General features: G+C 51.0%; 6 protein-coding genes across 6 annotated transcripts; 3 read left to right on the top strand and 3 right to left on the bottom strand.

Moving 5' to 3' along the window:
* Positions 1–287: 287 nt before the first annotated feature.
* BDZ83DRAFT_753699 (3-oxo-5-alpha-steroid 4-dehydrogenase) lies at positions 288–1,380 on the top strand (the record flags this gene model as incomplete). The annotated part of the gene is made up of 3 exons (XM_060514382.1): positions 288–324; positions 396–620; positions 710–1,380. The coding sequence occupies 3 exons, from the start codon at positions 288–290 to the stop codon at positions 1,378–1,380; spliced, it is 933 nt and encodes a 310-aa protein (XP_060363250.1).
* Positions 1,381–1,658: 278 nt separating this feature from the next.
* Positions 1,659–3,259, bottom strand: BDZ83DRAFT_720835 (uncharacterized protein; the record flags this gene model as incomplete). The annotated part of the gene is made up of 3 exons (XM_060512310.1): positions 1,659–1,835; positions 1,860–2,505; positions 3,201–3,259. The coding sequence occupies 3 exons, from the start codon at positions 3,257–3,259 to the stop codon at positions 1,659–1,661; spliced, it is 882 nt and encodes a 293-aa protein (XP_060363249.1).
* Positions 3,260–3,554: 295 nt separating this feature from the next.
* Positions 3,555–4,254, top strand: BDZ83DRAFT_581295 (uncharacterized protein; the record flags this gene model as incomplete). Its single annotated transcript, XM_060505442.1, has 2 exons — positions 3,555–3,706; positions 3,849–4,254. The coding sequence occupies 2 exons, from the start codon at positions 3,555–3,557 to the stop codon at positions 4,252–4,254; spliced, it is 558 nt and encodes a 185-aa protein (XP_060363248.1).
* A 376-nt stretch (positions 4,255–4,630) lies between these two features.
* On the bottom strand, positions 4,631–5,875 carry BDZ83DRAFT_394054 (class I glutamine amidotransferase-like protein). The gene has a single exon (XM_060502809.1). The coding sequence runs from the start codon at positions 5,766–5,768 to the stop codon at positions 4,887–4,889; it is 882 nt and encodes a 293-aa protein (XP_060363247.1). The 5' UTR covers positions 5,769–5,875; the 3' UTR covers positions 4,631–4,886.
* Positions 5,876–6,152: 277 nt separating this feature from the next.
* BDZ83DRAFT_626819 (uncharacterized protein) lies at positions 6,153–6,677 on the top strand. Its single transcript, XM_060508594.1, has one exon. The coding sequence runs from the start codon at positions 6,199–6,201 to the stop codon at positions 6,433–6,435; it is 237 nt and encodes a 78-aa protein (XP_060363246.1). The 5' UTR covers positions 6,153–6,198; the 3' UTR covers positions 6,436–6,677.
* Positions 6,678–7,837: 1,160 nt separating this feature from the next.
* On the bottom strand, positions 7,838–11,364 carry BDZ83DRAFT_394036 (RAM signaling pathway protein). Its single transcript, XM_060502808.1, has 3 exons — positions 10,605–11,364; positions 10,435–10,546; positions 7,838–10,370 (listed from the first exon to the last, which is right to left on the bottom strand). The coding sequence occupies exons 1-3, from the start codon at positions 10,997–10,999 to the stop codon at positions 7,932–7,934; spliced, it is 2,946 nt and encodes a 981-aa protein (XP_060363245.1). The 5' UTR covers positions 11,000–11,364; the 3' UTR covers positions 7,838–7,931.
* Positions 11,365–12,793: the final 1,429 nt, after the last annotated feature.

Below are 12,793 nucleotides of genomic sequence, written 5' to 3'. Positions count from 1 at the left end.
AGGACTGTATGATGTTAGTTATTTTTGCGGTTTAAAGTGATGCGTCCGACCTCCATGCATAGAGAAGCATTATGCACCTACAAGGTACAAACTCAAATATGCCAATGCACCAGAACCCCACCCATCCCGAGGCACATCGAGCGGCCGTGCAGTAGCTTCTCAACAACTGCTCCGAAATCCAGCACCGTTGAAGCCCTTTCTCTCCCAAGCTTCTCGGGCAGACACAAAAAGTGCATTTCGAATTTCCCAGCGACAACTCCTCGTCTTACCCAGAACAATCAGAAGCCATGGTAGCCAAAATCACGCTCAAGCTGAGCAACCGCTGTAAGTGATTACTTGCAAGACACACTAGGTGCTGAATACCCTGAGAAAATTACTTACACGTGTTTCCACAGCACCGAAGCAACCGATCAAGAAGCTCCCCGAGTCTATCGAAGTCCCTGCCGATGCCACCGTCGAGGATGTCAAGCACCTCATTGCCCGCCAGGCCGGGTTCAGCGACTTCAACCGCGTCGGTCTCTTTGACCCATCGACCCAGAAGACTCTGAAGAACCGCAAGGCACAAATCAGCAGCGAGGAGGCTGTTATCTCTGCCGGCCAGGTGTTGGTCAAGGATCTCGGTATGTTGCGATCCAGCGCCCGATTCCGAATACGATGGTTTGGACAGGATATAGACGAGATGTCTGAACTGACTTCTTTCTTTGCGCAGGACCCCAATTGGCATGGAGTACCGTCTTCGTAATCGAGTACCTCGGACCCATCCTCATCCACATCGCCGTCGTCGGCCTGCGCCCCTACATCTACTCGGGCCCCGGCACCAAGAAGGCCCTCTCACCGACCCAGCTCCTCACCCTCGCCATGTTCCTCGGCCACTTCCTCAAGCGCGAATACGAGACCCTCTTCGTGCACAAGTTCTCCGCCAACACCATGCCCCTCCGCAACATCTTCAAGAACTCCTTCTTCTACTGGGCCTTTGCCGGCCTCCTCAGCGCCTGGCACGTCTACTCGCCGACCTCGCCCACTGCCCTCGCCCGCAACGATGCCGTCGACGTGATCGGCACAATCATCTTCCTCTTTGGTGAGGCCTCCAACGCCATTGTCCACCTCAACCTCGCCAGCCTGCGCTCCCGCGGCGGCACCGAGCGCCAGATCCCCCGCGGCTACGGCTTCTCCCTCGTCACCTGCCCCAACTACATGTTTGAGATCCTCTCGTGGATCGGCGTCATCATTACCAGCCGCAGCTGGGCCGTTGCCGTCTTCATCATCATTGGCGCTGCCCAGATGGCTCAGTGGGCTAAGGGCAAGGAGCGCGCGTACCGCAAGGAGTTCCCCGAGACGTACAAAAAGAAGAAGTTTGTCCTGCTGCCCGGCATCTTCTAGATTGTGGAATATCTTACATCCGATGGTATAGCTTGGTCGCACTGGCTCTAACTCAAGCTGCCGACTCCTTTCACGAGGTGATATCATGGCGAATGGTGATATTTGATATGTATTAAAAAGAACCTAGAGATATCTAGTACGGAAAGGCGTAACAAAAGAGGAGGGTAAAAGTTTTAAAATCATCAAACTTTGTCGTTCATATTCCTGTCCGTTTCGTGGGTAGGTCATCATCTTCGTTCAGTCGTGAAGGAAAAAGGTATCATGTCTGTCCACCATCATCACAATGTCGAAATCGACGTCGTCTCTGACCCCTTTGCTCGGCCATCCGTCCCCGCACTCGACTCAGCCTCAGTCAAACTCTGGCTCTCCGAACAATCCTCATGGCCCCCATCAATCTCCATATCAACAAGCCCGTCGTGATGCTGCTGCTGCTGCTGCTTCTTCCTCATCTTCCCCTTGCCATCACCCTCCTTACTTACATCACCACCATGCCCATCCTCCCCCATCCTCACATCCCCCTCCCCCTCCCCAACCTCACTCCCGCTCCAGCTCCCACTCCCACTCCAACTCCCCTCACTCCCACAACTCTCACACCCGCTCCCACAACTCCCCTCCCGCACAAGTCGTAACGTTTCCTCCAACACCAAGAAATCCCGCTCCAGCACCTCGGCCCAGTTCTGCACGTTCCCCAGCTCTTTCACCCTGCGCGCCGCGTCCCCCGAGAACTTGGCCAGCTTGTCGTTCTCCTTGCGCAGCGCCTCCGTCGCACGCACGACGTCGCGCTCCTGCTTGTCGAGCGCCGCCGCGTTGGCGTGCAGCATCCGCGCGCGGGTCTGCAGCTCGCCGTCGAGCATGTTGCCGATGGAGGCGACGACGGCGGCGCGCGCCTCGGAGATGTGGTGTTGTTGGTCTGGGGAGGGGAGGGTTTGGTGGAGGGGTTGTTGGGGCGGTGAGGAGGCTGATGCGGCCGCCGCTGAGGAGGAAGAGGCCGGGGCCGGTGGTGCATGTTGCTGTTGTGGTTGGTGTTGTTGGGCGGCACCGATGAGCACGTTGTGAGGGGCCGCGGGGCCGGAGACGGAGGTGTTGGAGGACTGCGAGTGCTCTGCGCGGGACGCGCTGGATATGCTGGGATGTTGCGACGTTGAGGTCGTTGATGAAGAAGGGGCCGGCGGAGGCGGCGGTTGCGCATTCCTACCCGACCAGGATGATGATAGCGAGGCGAACATGATGGGCTGTTTGAGTCTTTCTGGTGTACGGTATACGGTATACGCGCGCGTAAAACACTCGAGAGCGCACGGCACTGCCTACTCCGGATAAGAATATGGGAGATATGCCCTTTCGTGGACCTTGTGGGCTTCCGGTTCCGTGGTGTGGAGACGAAGAGAGCTCTCGAAAGGATCGTGGGCTAGGCAAGTGGGAGAATATGCGGGTGGCGGGGGAGAAATGTAAGGTAATCTGCGTGTCTGCGTAGCCACGTAGCCTTGGACCTCTAAGACTTTTGCGCGATCTATGGTACGGTGCGGTACAGATACATACACTAGAGAAATCATCGGTCCTGCCTCGATCAGGTAAGTCGTGGTCACGGCGAATCAGAGGAGCTGACGGGATCGGCTGATAGCTCCCCGCATGAGATGGCGGGGTAGTGGGGCCGGTCGGTCCCGGAGGGTCAAGTGCGAACTCCACGACGTCCTATCCTTTGAGACTCGACAGCTAGAGTGTCTCTACACTGACCCTAAGCTGTTTACCATATCGAGTCTCGCGCGCGCGAGAAAAAAAGAACTTTGATTTCAAACAACCCCATATCTGTGTTGTAGTCTCACGTCAGCACTTGAGAATCATAGATCCCCAATCTGTTTCTTCTGTTCCACTTGAAAGACATGATGCCGGTAGCCGGATTACAAACGGGTCTTTGGTATGAGGTGTACCTGAAATTAGCAAGACTAAGAGCTGGACTACTATCATGTTGACGTAGAAATGTCAACTCAACGGGCACTCACCATTCAAATAGACGGGTTTCTCGGGTTAGGACCTGATGTGGAATAAAAGGGACTCCTTTTCTCCGCTCACATACCTCCCCGTTTTCTATCTTCTTCCTTCATCAGCCTTCCCATTTTCGTTTACATGCTCAAGTGAGGATCGTGAAGCTCATAGTCATTGCAACCAACACCGCCAACATGGTCTCACTTTACCATGCCTCCATCCCCATGATGCTCAAATACCTGGGCAACCTCAAAGTCATCCTCACAAAAGCCGAACAGCACTGCATCGCCAAAGGCCTCAATCAGGAAGAGATGATCAAGTTCAGGCTCATAGAAGATATGCGCAGGTGAGCTTTCATCCGACTTAATCCACGCTCCCCTCCTCTCACCTTGTCCCCCTTTTCCCTTTCGACACTACTTCTTCCCCAAGTCCCAATGTCGACAACTAGACAAAAATCACCAGCTAACCAAAACAAACCCCAAATACAGCCTCGACTACCAAGTCCAATCAATCTCCAACACCGCAAAATTCCTCGCCACCCGCGTAGCCCATGCACCAGACACCTACTTCTCCGACGACGAAACGACCTTCCCGCAGCTCCAATCCCGCGTCGACGCCACCGTCGCCATCCTCGCCGCCCTCGACCCGGAAACCTCCATGCCCGCCGGCCGCGAGGACGACGAGATCCTGATGGAGACGAAATCCATGGGCACCTTCCGCTTCACGGGCTACTCGTACGTCGTCCAGTACGCCTGCCCAAACTTCCACTTCCACCTCGGCTCCGCCTACTGCATCCTCCGCCATCTGGGGGTGCCCCTAACGGCCTTTGATTACCTCGACACTCAGCGAGATTTGTTTGTCAAGGTCGAGGAGAAGAAGCAAGAAGAAGCCTGAGGTGTCATCTTCATAGAGAGGTGTAGAACTATTGTTGCCGGCGTCGGCGAGGATTGCATCTGGTTTGAGAAGGAAGCAGCCGGCCTGATGAACCACTTTCCCTGTCTCGTGATCCGAGGAACATGTGCCTACGCCGACTCCCACAAGAACGATCGATGGCAACGCTACGCCTCGACCATGGCCGCTGCGTATGCTAAGGAGCTCTTGGCCTACGTGTCGGTCGCGGAGGTACAGGAGACCGAGAGAGCACTAGACGTGCTTCACTTGGGTCACTTCTTGAAACTATAAACTAGTAAACGCACGAGACTGAATGAAGGTTGAACACTTTCCGACTGTGAGTAGCTGAGCAATAGATATATGACGTGGAGGAGATCACCGTTATAACGACAACTGCCAGAATATGGCTTGATTGAGTACGCTTAATTCTCACTTGATTCTAGAGTTCTGATCAAACGATCTTCAGGATCAGACGTATTTCTTGATTAAGGCTTACTTCCAAATTCAGGTCGTTCTTGACGGCGAAATAGAGGTATTTCCCAGATTAGAAAATGTAAGATTTGCCTACTCAAGTCACCACAGAAAACCATGATGAGCTGTGTCATGTCCTTAAACAGCTAAGCTACATCAACTTCTTACGAGAGCCTCTCAGCCTCCTCAAGCAATGTCTTTGCAGCAAGCTTCCCGAGATTGTTTGACGCTAATGGCGAATCTCCAGTAAGAAGGAGACGATCTCGGTGAGTAGCACCGGAAATATCCTTGTTGAGGACCGTCACACCGAGATTGCGAAGCCGCTCGCCCACGAACCATTCCATCTTGCCAGGGATATATCCAATATCAACATTGGCGCCCTTATCCAAAGAGTCCGGAAACACATCTACTGCGTAGCCATTGTATATGAACTCACTTCCATCTGGCTTACCAACATCGGCAGCAAGCATACTTGCTGGACCGTGACACAGAGTTATGAAGAATCTCTGACTGTTGTGAGCCCACCGTAGAACTTTGCCGACAGTCTCGGAAAAGGGGATGCCGTTCAAGACCCCGTGTCCACCGGGAATAAAGACAGCGAGATAAGGGGTATCCTTGGTGAACCCTTCACCCCACACGTCGTGGAGGTTGAGTGGACTACGGATCTTTTCCTTATACTTGTCAAAGATCTCCTTTACCGCAACATCCTCTTCTGGGAAAGCCCACATCTCAAATTTGACCGGGTCTCCCGAGAGTGTCGCAATATCGATATCGAAACCAGCAGCGTCAAGATGGATCATGGGCAGAAGCATCTCTACGGGATGGTTTCCTGTTGAGAAGAACTCGCCACCGGCCATTTTAAGATATCGTTCTTGAGTTGCAATGAGAAGTACTTTCCACCTGCCACCGTTATAGGCATTGGGATAGTCGGCCCCATCAAAATCGGTCTTGGGCGATGTGTACTTGGTCAAAGAGAAAGGCGATGGAAACCAGGCATCCGCCTCAGCCCGGTCTCGTACGGGAGCGCGATCTGACGCGTTTGACATTGTGAGTGCTGGAAATTTGTTGGGCTTGTGGGGGCCACTGGGATCTTTGGTGAACTCCTAAGATGAAGGTGCGATGATCTGGAAAATCAGCCTGTTCGCAGGGTAGTAGCCTGCTTCTTATACACGATTACCACACGATTGGGTTTGCTTTTACGCCCATGATTAGAGGGGATCACGATCAATAAGGTTTGGAGTTGAACCTTATCATACCCCTATGCCGATAGGGGTTGAGATAAGTGCCTTAGTACGTGGAGGGCCTCACGTGGTGACGTCATCGGCCACTACGTGCCGTATTTCGAGAGAGGGGCGAATGTATTGCCCGCTTACATTGTCATGTAAGTCCGATGGAACCCCCGCGTCTTCGGACTCTAAAGTCAGCCAAAGTACACGGAAGCCCGCAACCTCCGTCAGAAATATATATCACAACAGTATGGCGACCCTTCGAAAGCCTCAGAAAGTTTCATCAGCCTGCCAGAGATGTCGTCAGCGTAAACTTAGCGTATGTACATTCGGAGGCTCATCTTTTTTGGTCACAATGAACCAACGCAATGCCAGTGTGATAAGGCAAAACCCTTGTCGAGGATGCATCCTCGCAGAAGTGGAATGTTCCCCCGCATATAAGGAACGAAATATTGGGCCTATTAAACGAAAGAGCTTTCAGGGCTAGCTACGTAAATATGATAGCTTTGTAGTATTGATCTAGCCAAATCATTAGTATTATTGACCGACCTAGAGCTAGAAAGTCTAAGCGTGCTTGTTGTTTAATAGCCATACTACTCTATTGAGCAAACAAAAAATACGGTCAAGATTCCATATCCTGATTAATTTGTATTTTCTTTACATTTTTTTTTAAAAAAACAGACTAAGCTTTGTGTAATGCAATTTATTACTTGGTTGGTTTATCTCTCTAATATATATATTATTTGAACTTTATATTTTTACTTACTTTTTAAAAAGTTATTAAGATTAATTTTTATTTTTTTTTTATTTTTCTAGATTATAGTTTTTATGATACTTTTTATATTTATTAATTATATTATTATTTATAAGTATAATTAATAATAATAATAATAATAATAATAATAATAATAATAATAATAATAATAATAATAATAATAATAATAATAATAATAATAATAATAATAATAATAATAATAATAATAATAATAATTAATTATTTAATTATAATTCATGTATTAAAATAGCTTGTTTATCCTAATTTATATAGCGGTTTTAATATTGGAATTATTGTATTAAGTTAAGTATATACTTAGGGTATACCATATATATCATATAATTAAAAAATGTATTATATTATATAATTTTTTTTTTTAGAAAATCCAATCTTGTTAAAGTGATTTTTTATACTTATAATACTAGTAAAAGCCATTAGATAATAATAATAAAGATATGAAATAAACTAATTTTATTTAAATAAGTTAAATAGTTTAAAAATAAAAAATTGCGTGATATCGCTAGGAGTAAGACATTGCCGGGTACTATTCTAGAACCCAAGTTTTTTAGGATCCCGCTCTCTTGAATAAGCTTACCCTTACTGATTTATTAATAGGAGAGCGGGTAGGATCCCGAGTTCTCCGGTAAGTATGGTCGTGTATAAAGAGACACAGGCGTGTTTCGTGCATAATGCTTAGCTTGAGCCAAAAGAAATTCAGTAAAGGGCCACAAGCTGCCTAAGTCACATGTTTTTTCCAATTAAATCTCAGGGTGAACCTTTTGCTCGTTAGGTTTGCCTATTTGCTAATAGGCCAAATCTAGTATACAGCTGACAGCCATAGTTGATGTGTAACCGTGGCACATGAACTCGTAGCGGTCTTTCCTCTGGTGCCCGCGCTCCCCATGTTCTGTATGCAGGGAGATGGCATCCACTTTGCTTCGTGACTATAACATTACATGCGCCCCTTGACCTGCGTAGTGATCCGTGACGTGTTTTTTCAAATGAGTGTATGGCTACCATCCGTGAATGAGTCCGACCGTGACGCCAATGCTATGCGTGAATGAAGGAATGAGACAAAATGCGGTTGTTGGTCATCCAGACCACCGAATAAAAAAAATAAAAACAAGATGGATCTACTTTGATTGCGATCCGTACTTTTTGCCCCAAAATGTGCGGCGAATCCAAGGTGTAGTGGCTCTGCGCTTCGACTAGAAGGCAACTTTGCTACCGTTGAGTCGCAGTGGCACCGGGCCAGGGCCGAAGCCATTAGGGCTAATGACTGATGCTGGTGTCATGGCACCGCCATCGGATGAGAGCGATGACATGGAAGACATGGTGAAACTAGCGGCCGAGCTGTTTGTCATCGTACCGTTTCGAGACATTGAGAGGCCACCCATAGATATGAGAGCATCCGCACGCTCAAAAACACCGCCGTTGAAAGCCGAGGCAAAGGAAGCACTCTGCGGAGTGGAAGGAACTGTCGCCTGGACAGCAGGGCCCAAAGCTGCGCTCTGAGGGGTCATTGGCAACTGCATGGGTGCCAAGCCTGGGCCACCGTTCGGGCTGAACATGTTGGAGTTGGAAGACTCTCGCAACAAATAGCTCCAAGGCGATTGAACAATAGTATCCGTTACTTCCTTCATGGCTTGTTGAATAGGACGTAGTCGGGACCTGGTATCGGGTGGAAGACTGACTTCATTGAACGCCTTGCGAATTTGGCCCACAAATTCACACCAAGAGTCCATGAAGTTGCTGATCAAATTTCTGAAGGCTGGTTGGTACATAAGACCAGGCTCCTTGAGTTTGATTAGTGACAAACGGCTCTGCAGCATCTCCGTCTGCTGCACTGCCGTGCCGCATCTGCTGATCAGAGCCTTCCACCACATCATTTCGTGCTCGGGTGCGCGACGTCCCATTGCCCTCTTCGCGAGGACCGACATGTGAGTCTGGAAACCAGGCAAAATGTGCGAGACAACCTTTGACGATTTCCGCAGGGAGAGGAAAATCCTCTCAAAGTGTCTGTCGTCCTCGGTGAAATCGGATACACCACGCCCCCCGGATGACGCCGACGCAAACGATTCTCCTGAGCGTGGCGTTGCGGAAGTGAGCGTTGCTGTACGGCTTGCTGCGTTTCCATTCATACCGTTCATGCCATTCATACCGCTGATTCCGTTTAGGTATGGAAGGGGCACGTCTGTCGCAACTCTGAGATTGCTCGGGTTGTGCATAATGGGGCCGGGCCGTGGTCGCTGGGCCAATCCAAGCCGGTCAGCGGTAGGCGTGATGGAGTTGTCGCGTGAGTGGGGTTTGATTGTATCGCTCATGTTCATGGCCCGCGTAGGGGGCTTGGTCAAGCCACCCTCTGGTGTCAGCGCGGCAAGAGTACATCTGATCTCCATGATACTGTTATATATGAGCATAAGAAGAGTGCGGATATAGCGCGGATCCCCGTTGTCGATAAATGAATCGATATTGCCGGCGAGGAGGGTGCAGACATGGGTATAGGCCCCGACTAGAGTCTGGCAGGCCCGATGAACGTTCTCATTCTCGCGGCCCGCCATCTCGTCTCCCACCACCATGGGGTCGTGCTTCTGAATCTCCTGCTCCAGTTCCTCCACATGAGAATTCGTGTTATAAAAGACAATCTCGAGACTAGATCTCTTGGAGGAACCATCGCTCGTCAAGCTCATGAGCATCTGGATCATGGGATGGATCTGAAACACGGCATACAGGATGCCCTTGGCGGCCTCGAGAATAGGGTCGTAGAACTTGGACTCGCGTCTGCGTTCAGGGAGGACAGAGAGTCTTCTAACGTAAATCGGACGCTGAAGAAAAGGTTCTGCAGGGCTGTTGGGGCTCTTGACCGACATGCTGGGGGGAGGCGGCTGCATGGCACTACCATGGCTCAGGCCTCTGTAGTGACTGAAGCGGTTGTTGGCCTGGGTCTCATCCAAGGTGCCGAGCTGAGTAGCCTTCTGAGATACCACGCCCATGCGTCTTGCTCGAGATTCGGGGCGTTCTCCGCGAGTTGCCTGCAACAACGTCTCTGAGTTGCTTCTGAGGCGCTCGTTGACATTTCCTATGGTCAAGGGCATAACACCAGGACGGCGGATGGCTGTGTTCTGCTGAGACAAGCCTCGGTAATGCGACCGGTTCGGAATAGGAGGAGGTCGGATCAGGTTCGGGGATCGAATATCAGGCACATCGGTACCATTGACCTTGATAGGAAACCGACCGCTGACAACTCGCTTGATTGGTGGCATACGTGGGGTTTCCACGCCTTCGCTGGATTCTTCACCAGCTGTGTCTGACTCTGCACGGCCGTTCATGGCATGCTGTCTTAGAAAGCGCTTGATGTGTGCAGTGACAGCCACCTCGGTTACTTCGCTTTCTTTCAGGTAGCCCTCGTTTGGTGGGCTGCTTGCTTGCACCTGCAGGACCTCCCGAGGCGGAAATGTGATTGGGTTGCCATCGAATTTGAGTACCTGCAATGAAACCATGTCGGACAAAGCAACGGGCAGCTCTTCGATCCTGTTCTTCTGGACGGAGAAGACCTTCAGAGAAGCAAGCTTGACAATGTCAGGGGGCAGAGCACGAAGCTTATTTTTACTCAGATCAAGAATCTCGAGGGATCTCAGATCGCAGAGCTAGGGTATTGGTCAGAATCTGCCAGAGTCCCAATGATGTATTTGCCAATAGGAAAATACTAACCGGTAGCGGAAACTCCCTGATCTGATTATTCCGCACATTGAGATATCGTAGAGATGTACATTCGGAGAATCGAGCTGGGAATGAATTGACTTGGTTGTGCGATAGGGCGAGGCTACAGAAGCGCGTTAGAAAAGCAGCCCAGTCGGACAAGGTATGTGAGGTGCACGAACCGCTCCAACTCATTCTTGATAATATCAACAACCTCATCTGGGAGTTTCTGGATGCCCTTGCGACTCAAGTCGATGGTGACGCCGGGTTTCAGTTCGTTGCTCACGGCACTCGCTTCGGCGGCCTGCGACTCGTTCTCGTGAAGGGCACTCTGCATCGCATCGCGGGCGAGGGCGATGACTTGGGCTGAGGTCATGGGCGAGGAAGCCGAGAGGCTCGCGCCGGTGGAAAGATTTCGGAGATCCTTGGGCATCGGCGGGAGGGGAGGCGGGGGAGGGATGTTGCCGAGTGCTGCATCTTTCTGGAGCTGTCGTCGACCTTGGGCGGGATTCTCGGGCAAGCCGCGAGGCATAGGCGGCCCCGATGGCCTGTCTGGCCGTTCCATTCGTTCAACCATGATGAACTGCCGGCGATCGACAAAAGAAGGATGGGAGAGGGCGAAGAGTGACGATTTTCTATTGTTGTCGCAGACTCGAAGGTTTTGGTCGACTGCAACGTTTCAGGGTCCCCTTTGAATGTTGGATGGCCGGCCGTGGGTTGGTCGGGACCCTCAAACAATTGGAGACGGAAGCCGGGAGTTTAAGCCAATGGACTTTTGGAACAGGACAGGCTGAGCTGCAAGACGCACGAGATCATCATGAAGAGTCGAGCATTCGTTGAAGTAAGGCGCGACGAAGTCGGTGGGAGCAATGATGTTTTTTTGCGGGTAAGGTAGGCCAAGGTCGGGTAGGTGTCCGGTAGAGAAGAAGGAGGTGGAGGCGGACTTGTGCGATTTGGAGGAAGTCGCCAGTCGGGGACGAGCGACCGAAGATGGAGCCGAGCCTCCCAAGCGCGGTCAACAGTAGTTGGGCCCGGCACACCTCGCACCAGCTAGCAGGCCAGACAGACGGGGGTATCCGTACCTAGGATACAGGTACAGATCCTGCAGTCGTGGGTGAGGCAAAGTTGGGTTTCTTCGAGGAACTGCAATTCGGGCTGCTAAAGTTGTTGGAAGTAGTCAAGTACTGTAGGTAAGGTAGGTACTTTGGGAGCCTACGGTGTAGAAATGGCGACGATTTCAGTGTAGAGGAATGGTACGGTTGGTTACAACTTGCTAGTGGGCGTCGGCAAAAGGAAGGAGACATGAAATTAAAAGAAGGCAGGCAAGGGCTGGCTGGTTGGGTACGCGGGTGCCCTTTCCCTTTTCCTGGCTGTGTCTCTCGTCGCCGGGATGGGTGTTTCCCTGGAAGCAAAATGGAAGAGGAACAGAAGACTGTAAAGGCAGGAACGTTGGACCCGACAGGAACAGAAAAAAAGAGTGGAGATGTTGTCAGGTTGTGCTACGATGAAACTGACATCTTGCCAACCGGAGCTTCTTTTGGGAGGTGGTGGTGGATGGGCAATTGGGGAGAAGGGATGAGGATTATTTCGAGGTCTACGTACGAGGATACGGAGTACGGAGTACATGGTCACTGTTGTCATTCGCTGGCTTCACGCCCCCTTGGGGAGGTCTAGAGCCGGAGCCGCACGCCCTCTGATGTTATTTGGGAACCGGGGGGAAACAACCTCAGCCAGTGGGAAAGAGAAACACTACGAAGTACTCCGTACGGTAAGGTGCTAAGGTGCCGTCATCCCTCGACCAGTCACCAGTGACTCCAGCCCAGTACCCAACGTGCTAACCAATGACCACAGATGGCGACGAGAATGGGGGACCAGATCTCAGTCAGTTGGACGGGAGGGAAGCCAAAAAAGGGGGCGGCGGGGTGGAACCATGGTGGAACTGCTTCTTTCCATTCCTGGCTCCAGTCGTGGTAAAGATAAGCAGGCACAGCAGGGCACGCTGCAGGCACTTTCTGGGCCTCACATGTGCAGAACGGAAGACTGAGGTACCTTACTCCGTACAGCCAGATATCCGTCTGCAGAATCCCGACTGAGGCGAGCAGAAGCTCTCCCGTACTACGGATACCTATGCTAAACGCTTAGCACCTACCTTAAGGTCAGGCAAGCAAGGTGAGTGAACCAGCTGCTTTACATTTTGAGGGTCCCTTTTGGGGGTTGAAGCTTGGCGCACAGACAGCTGGCTTTAGCAGACTTCATTGCAGAGGCTTGTGCTTCGGATAGATGCCATCATGAAAGACCAATGAGAAGGGACATCAATACTCGATTTTATGGTTATGGGTGAGAGCGGCTGTTTGGTGAAGAGCACGCGAAA

The sequence above is a fragment of the Colletotrichum acutatum genome (assembly GCF_030867785.1).
Source record: "Colletotrichum acutatum strain CBS 112980 chromosome Unknown BDZ83scaffold_68, whole genome shotgun sequence".
Lineage (NCBI taxonomy): Eukaryota > Fungi > Ascomycota > Sordariomycetes > Glomerellales > Glomerellaceae > Colletotrichum > Colletotrichum acutatum.
The sequence above is the reverse complement of the archived record's forward strand: the minus strand, read 5'-3'. Positions and strand labels throughout refer to the sequence as shown.

Excerpts from the sequence above, each read along its gene's own strand:
- BDZ83DRAFT_394054 (XM_060502809.1), bottom strand. The coding sequence starts at position 5,768 with ATGTCAAACGCGTCAGATCGCGCTCCCGTACGAGACCGGGCTGAGGCG.
- BDZ83DRAFT_626819 (XM_060508594.1), top strand. The coding sequence starts at position 6,199 with ATGGCGACCCTTCGAAAGCCTCAGAAAGTTTCATCAGCCTGCCAGAGA.
- BDZ83DRAFT_394036 (XM_060502808.1), bottom strand. The coding sequence starts at position 10,999 with ATGGTTGAACGAATGGAACGGCCAGACAGGCCATCGGGGCCGCCTATG. Across the intron at positions 10,547-10,604 it reads ATCAAGAATGAGTTGGAGCG|CCTCGCCCTATCGCACAACC; the intron begins GTTCGTGCACCT and ends GCGCTTCTGTAG. Across the intron at positions 10,371-10,434 it reads TCAGGGAGTTTCCGCTACCG|CTCTGCGATCTGAGATCCCT; the intron begins GTTAGTATTTTC and ends CCAATACCCTAG.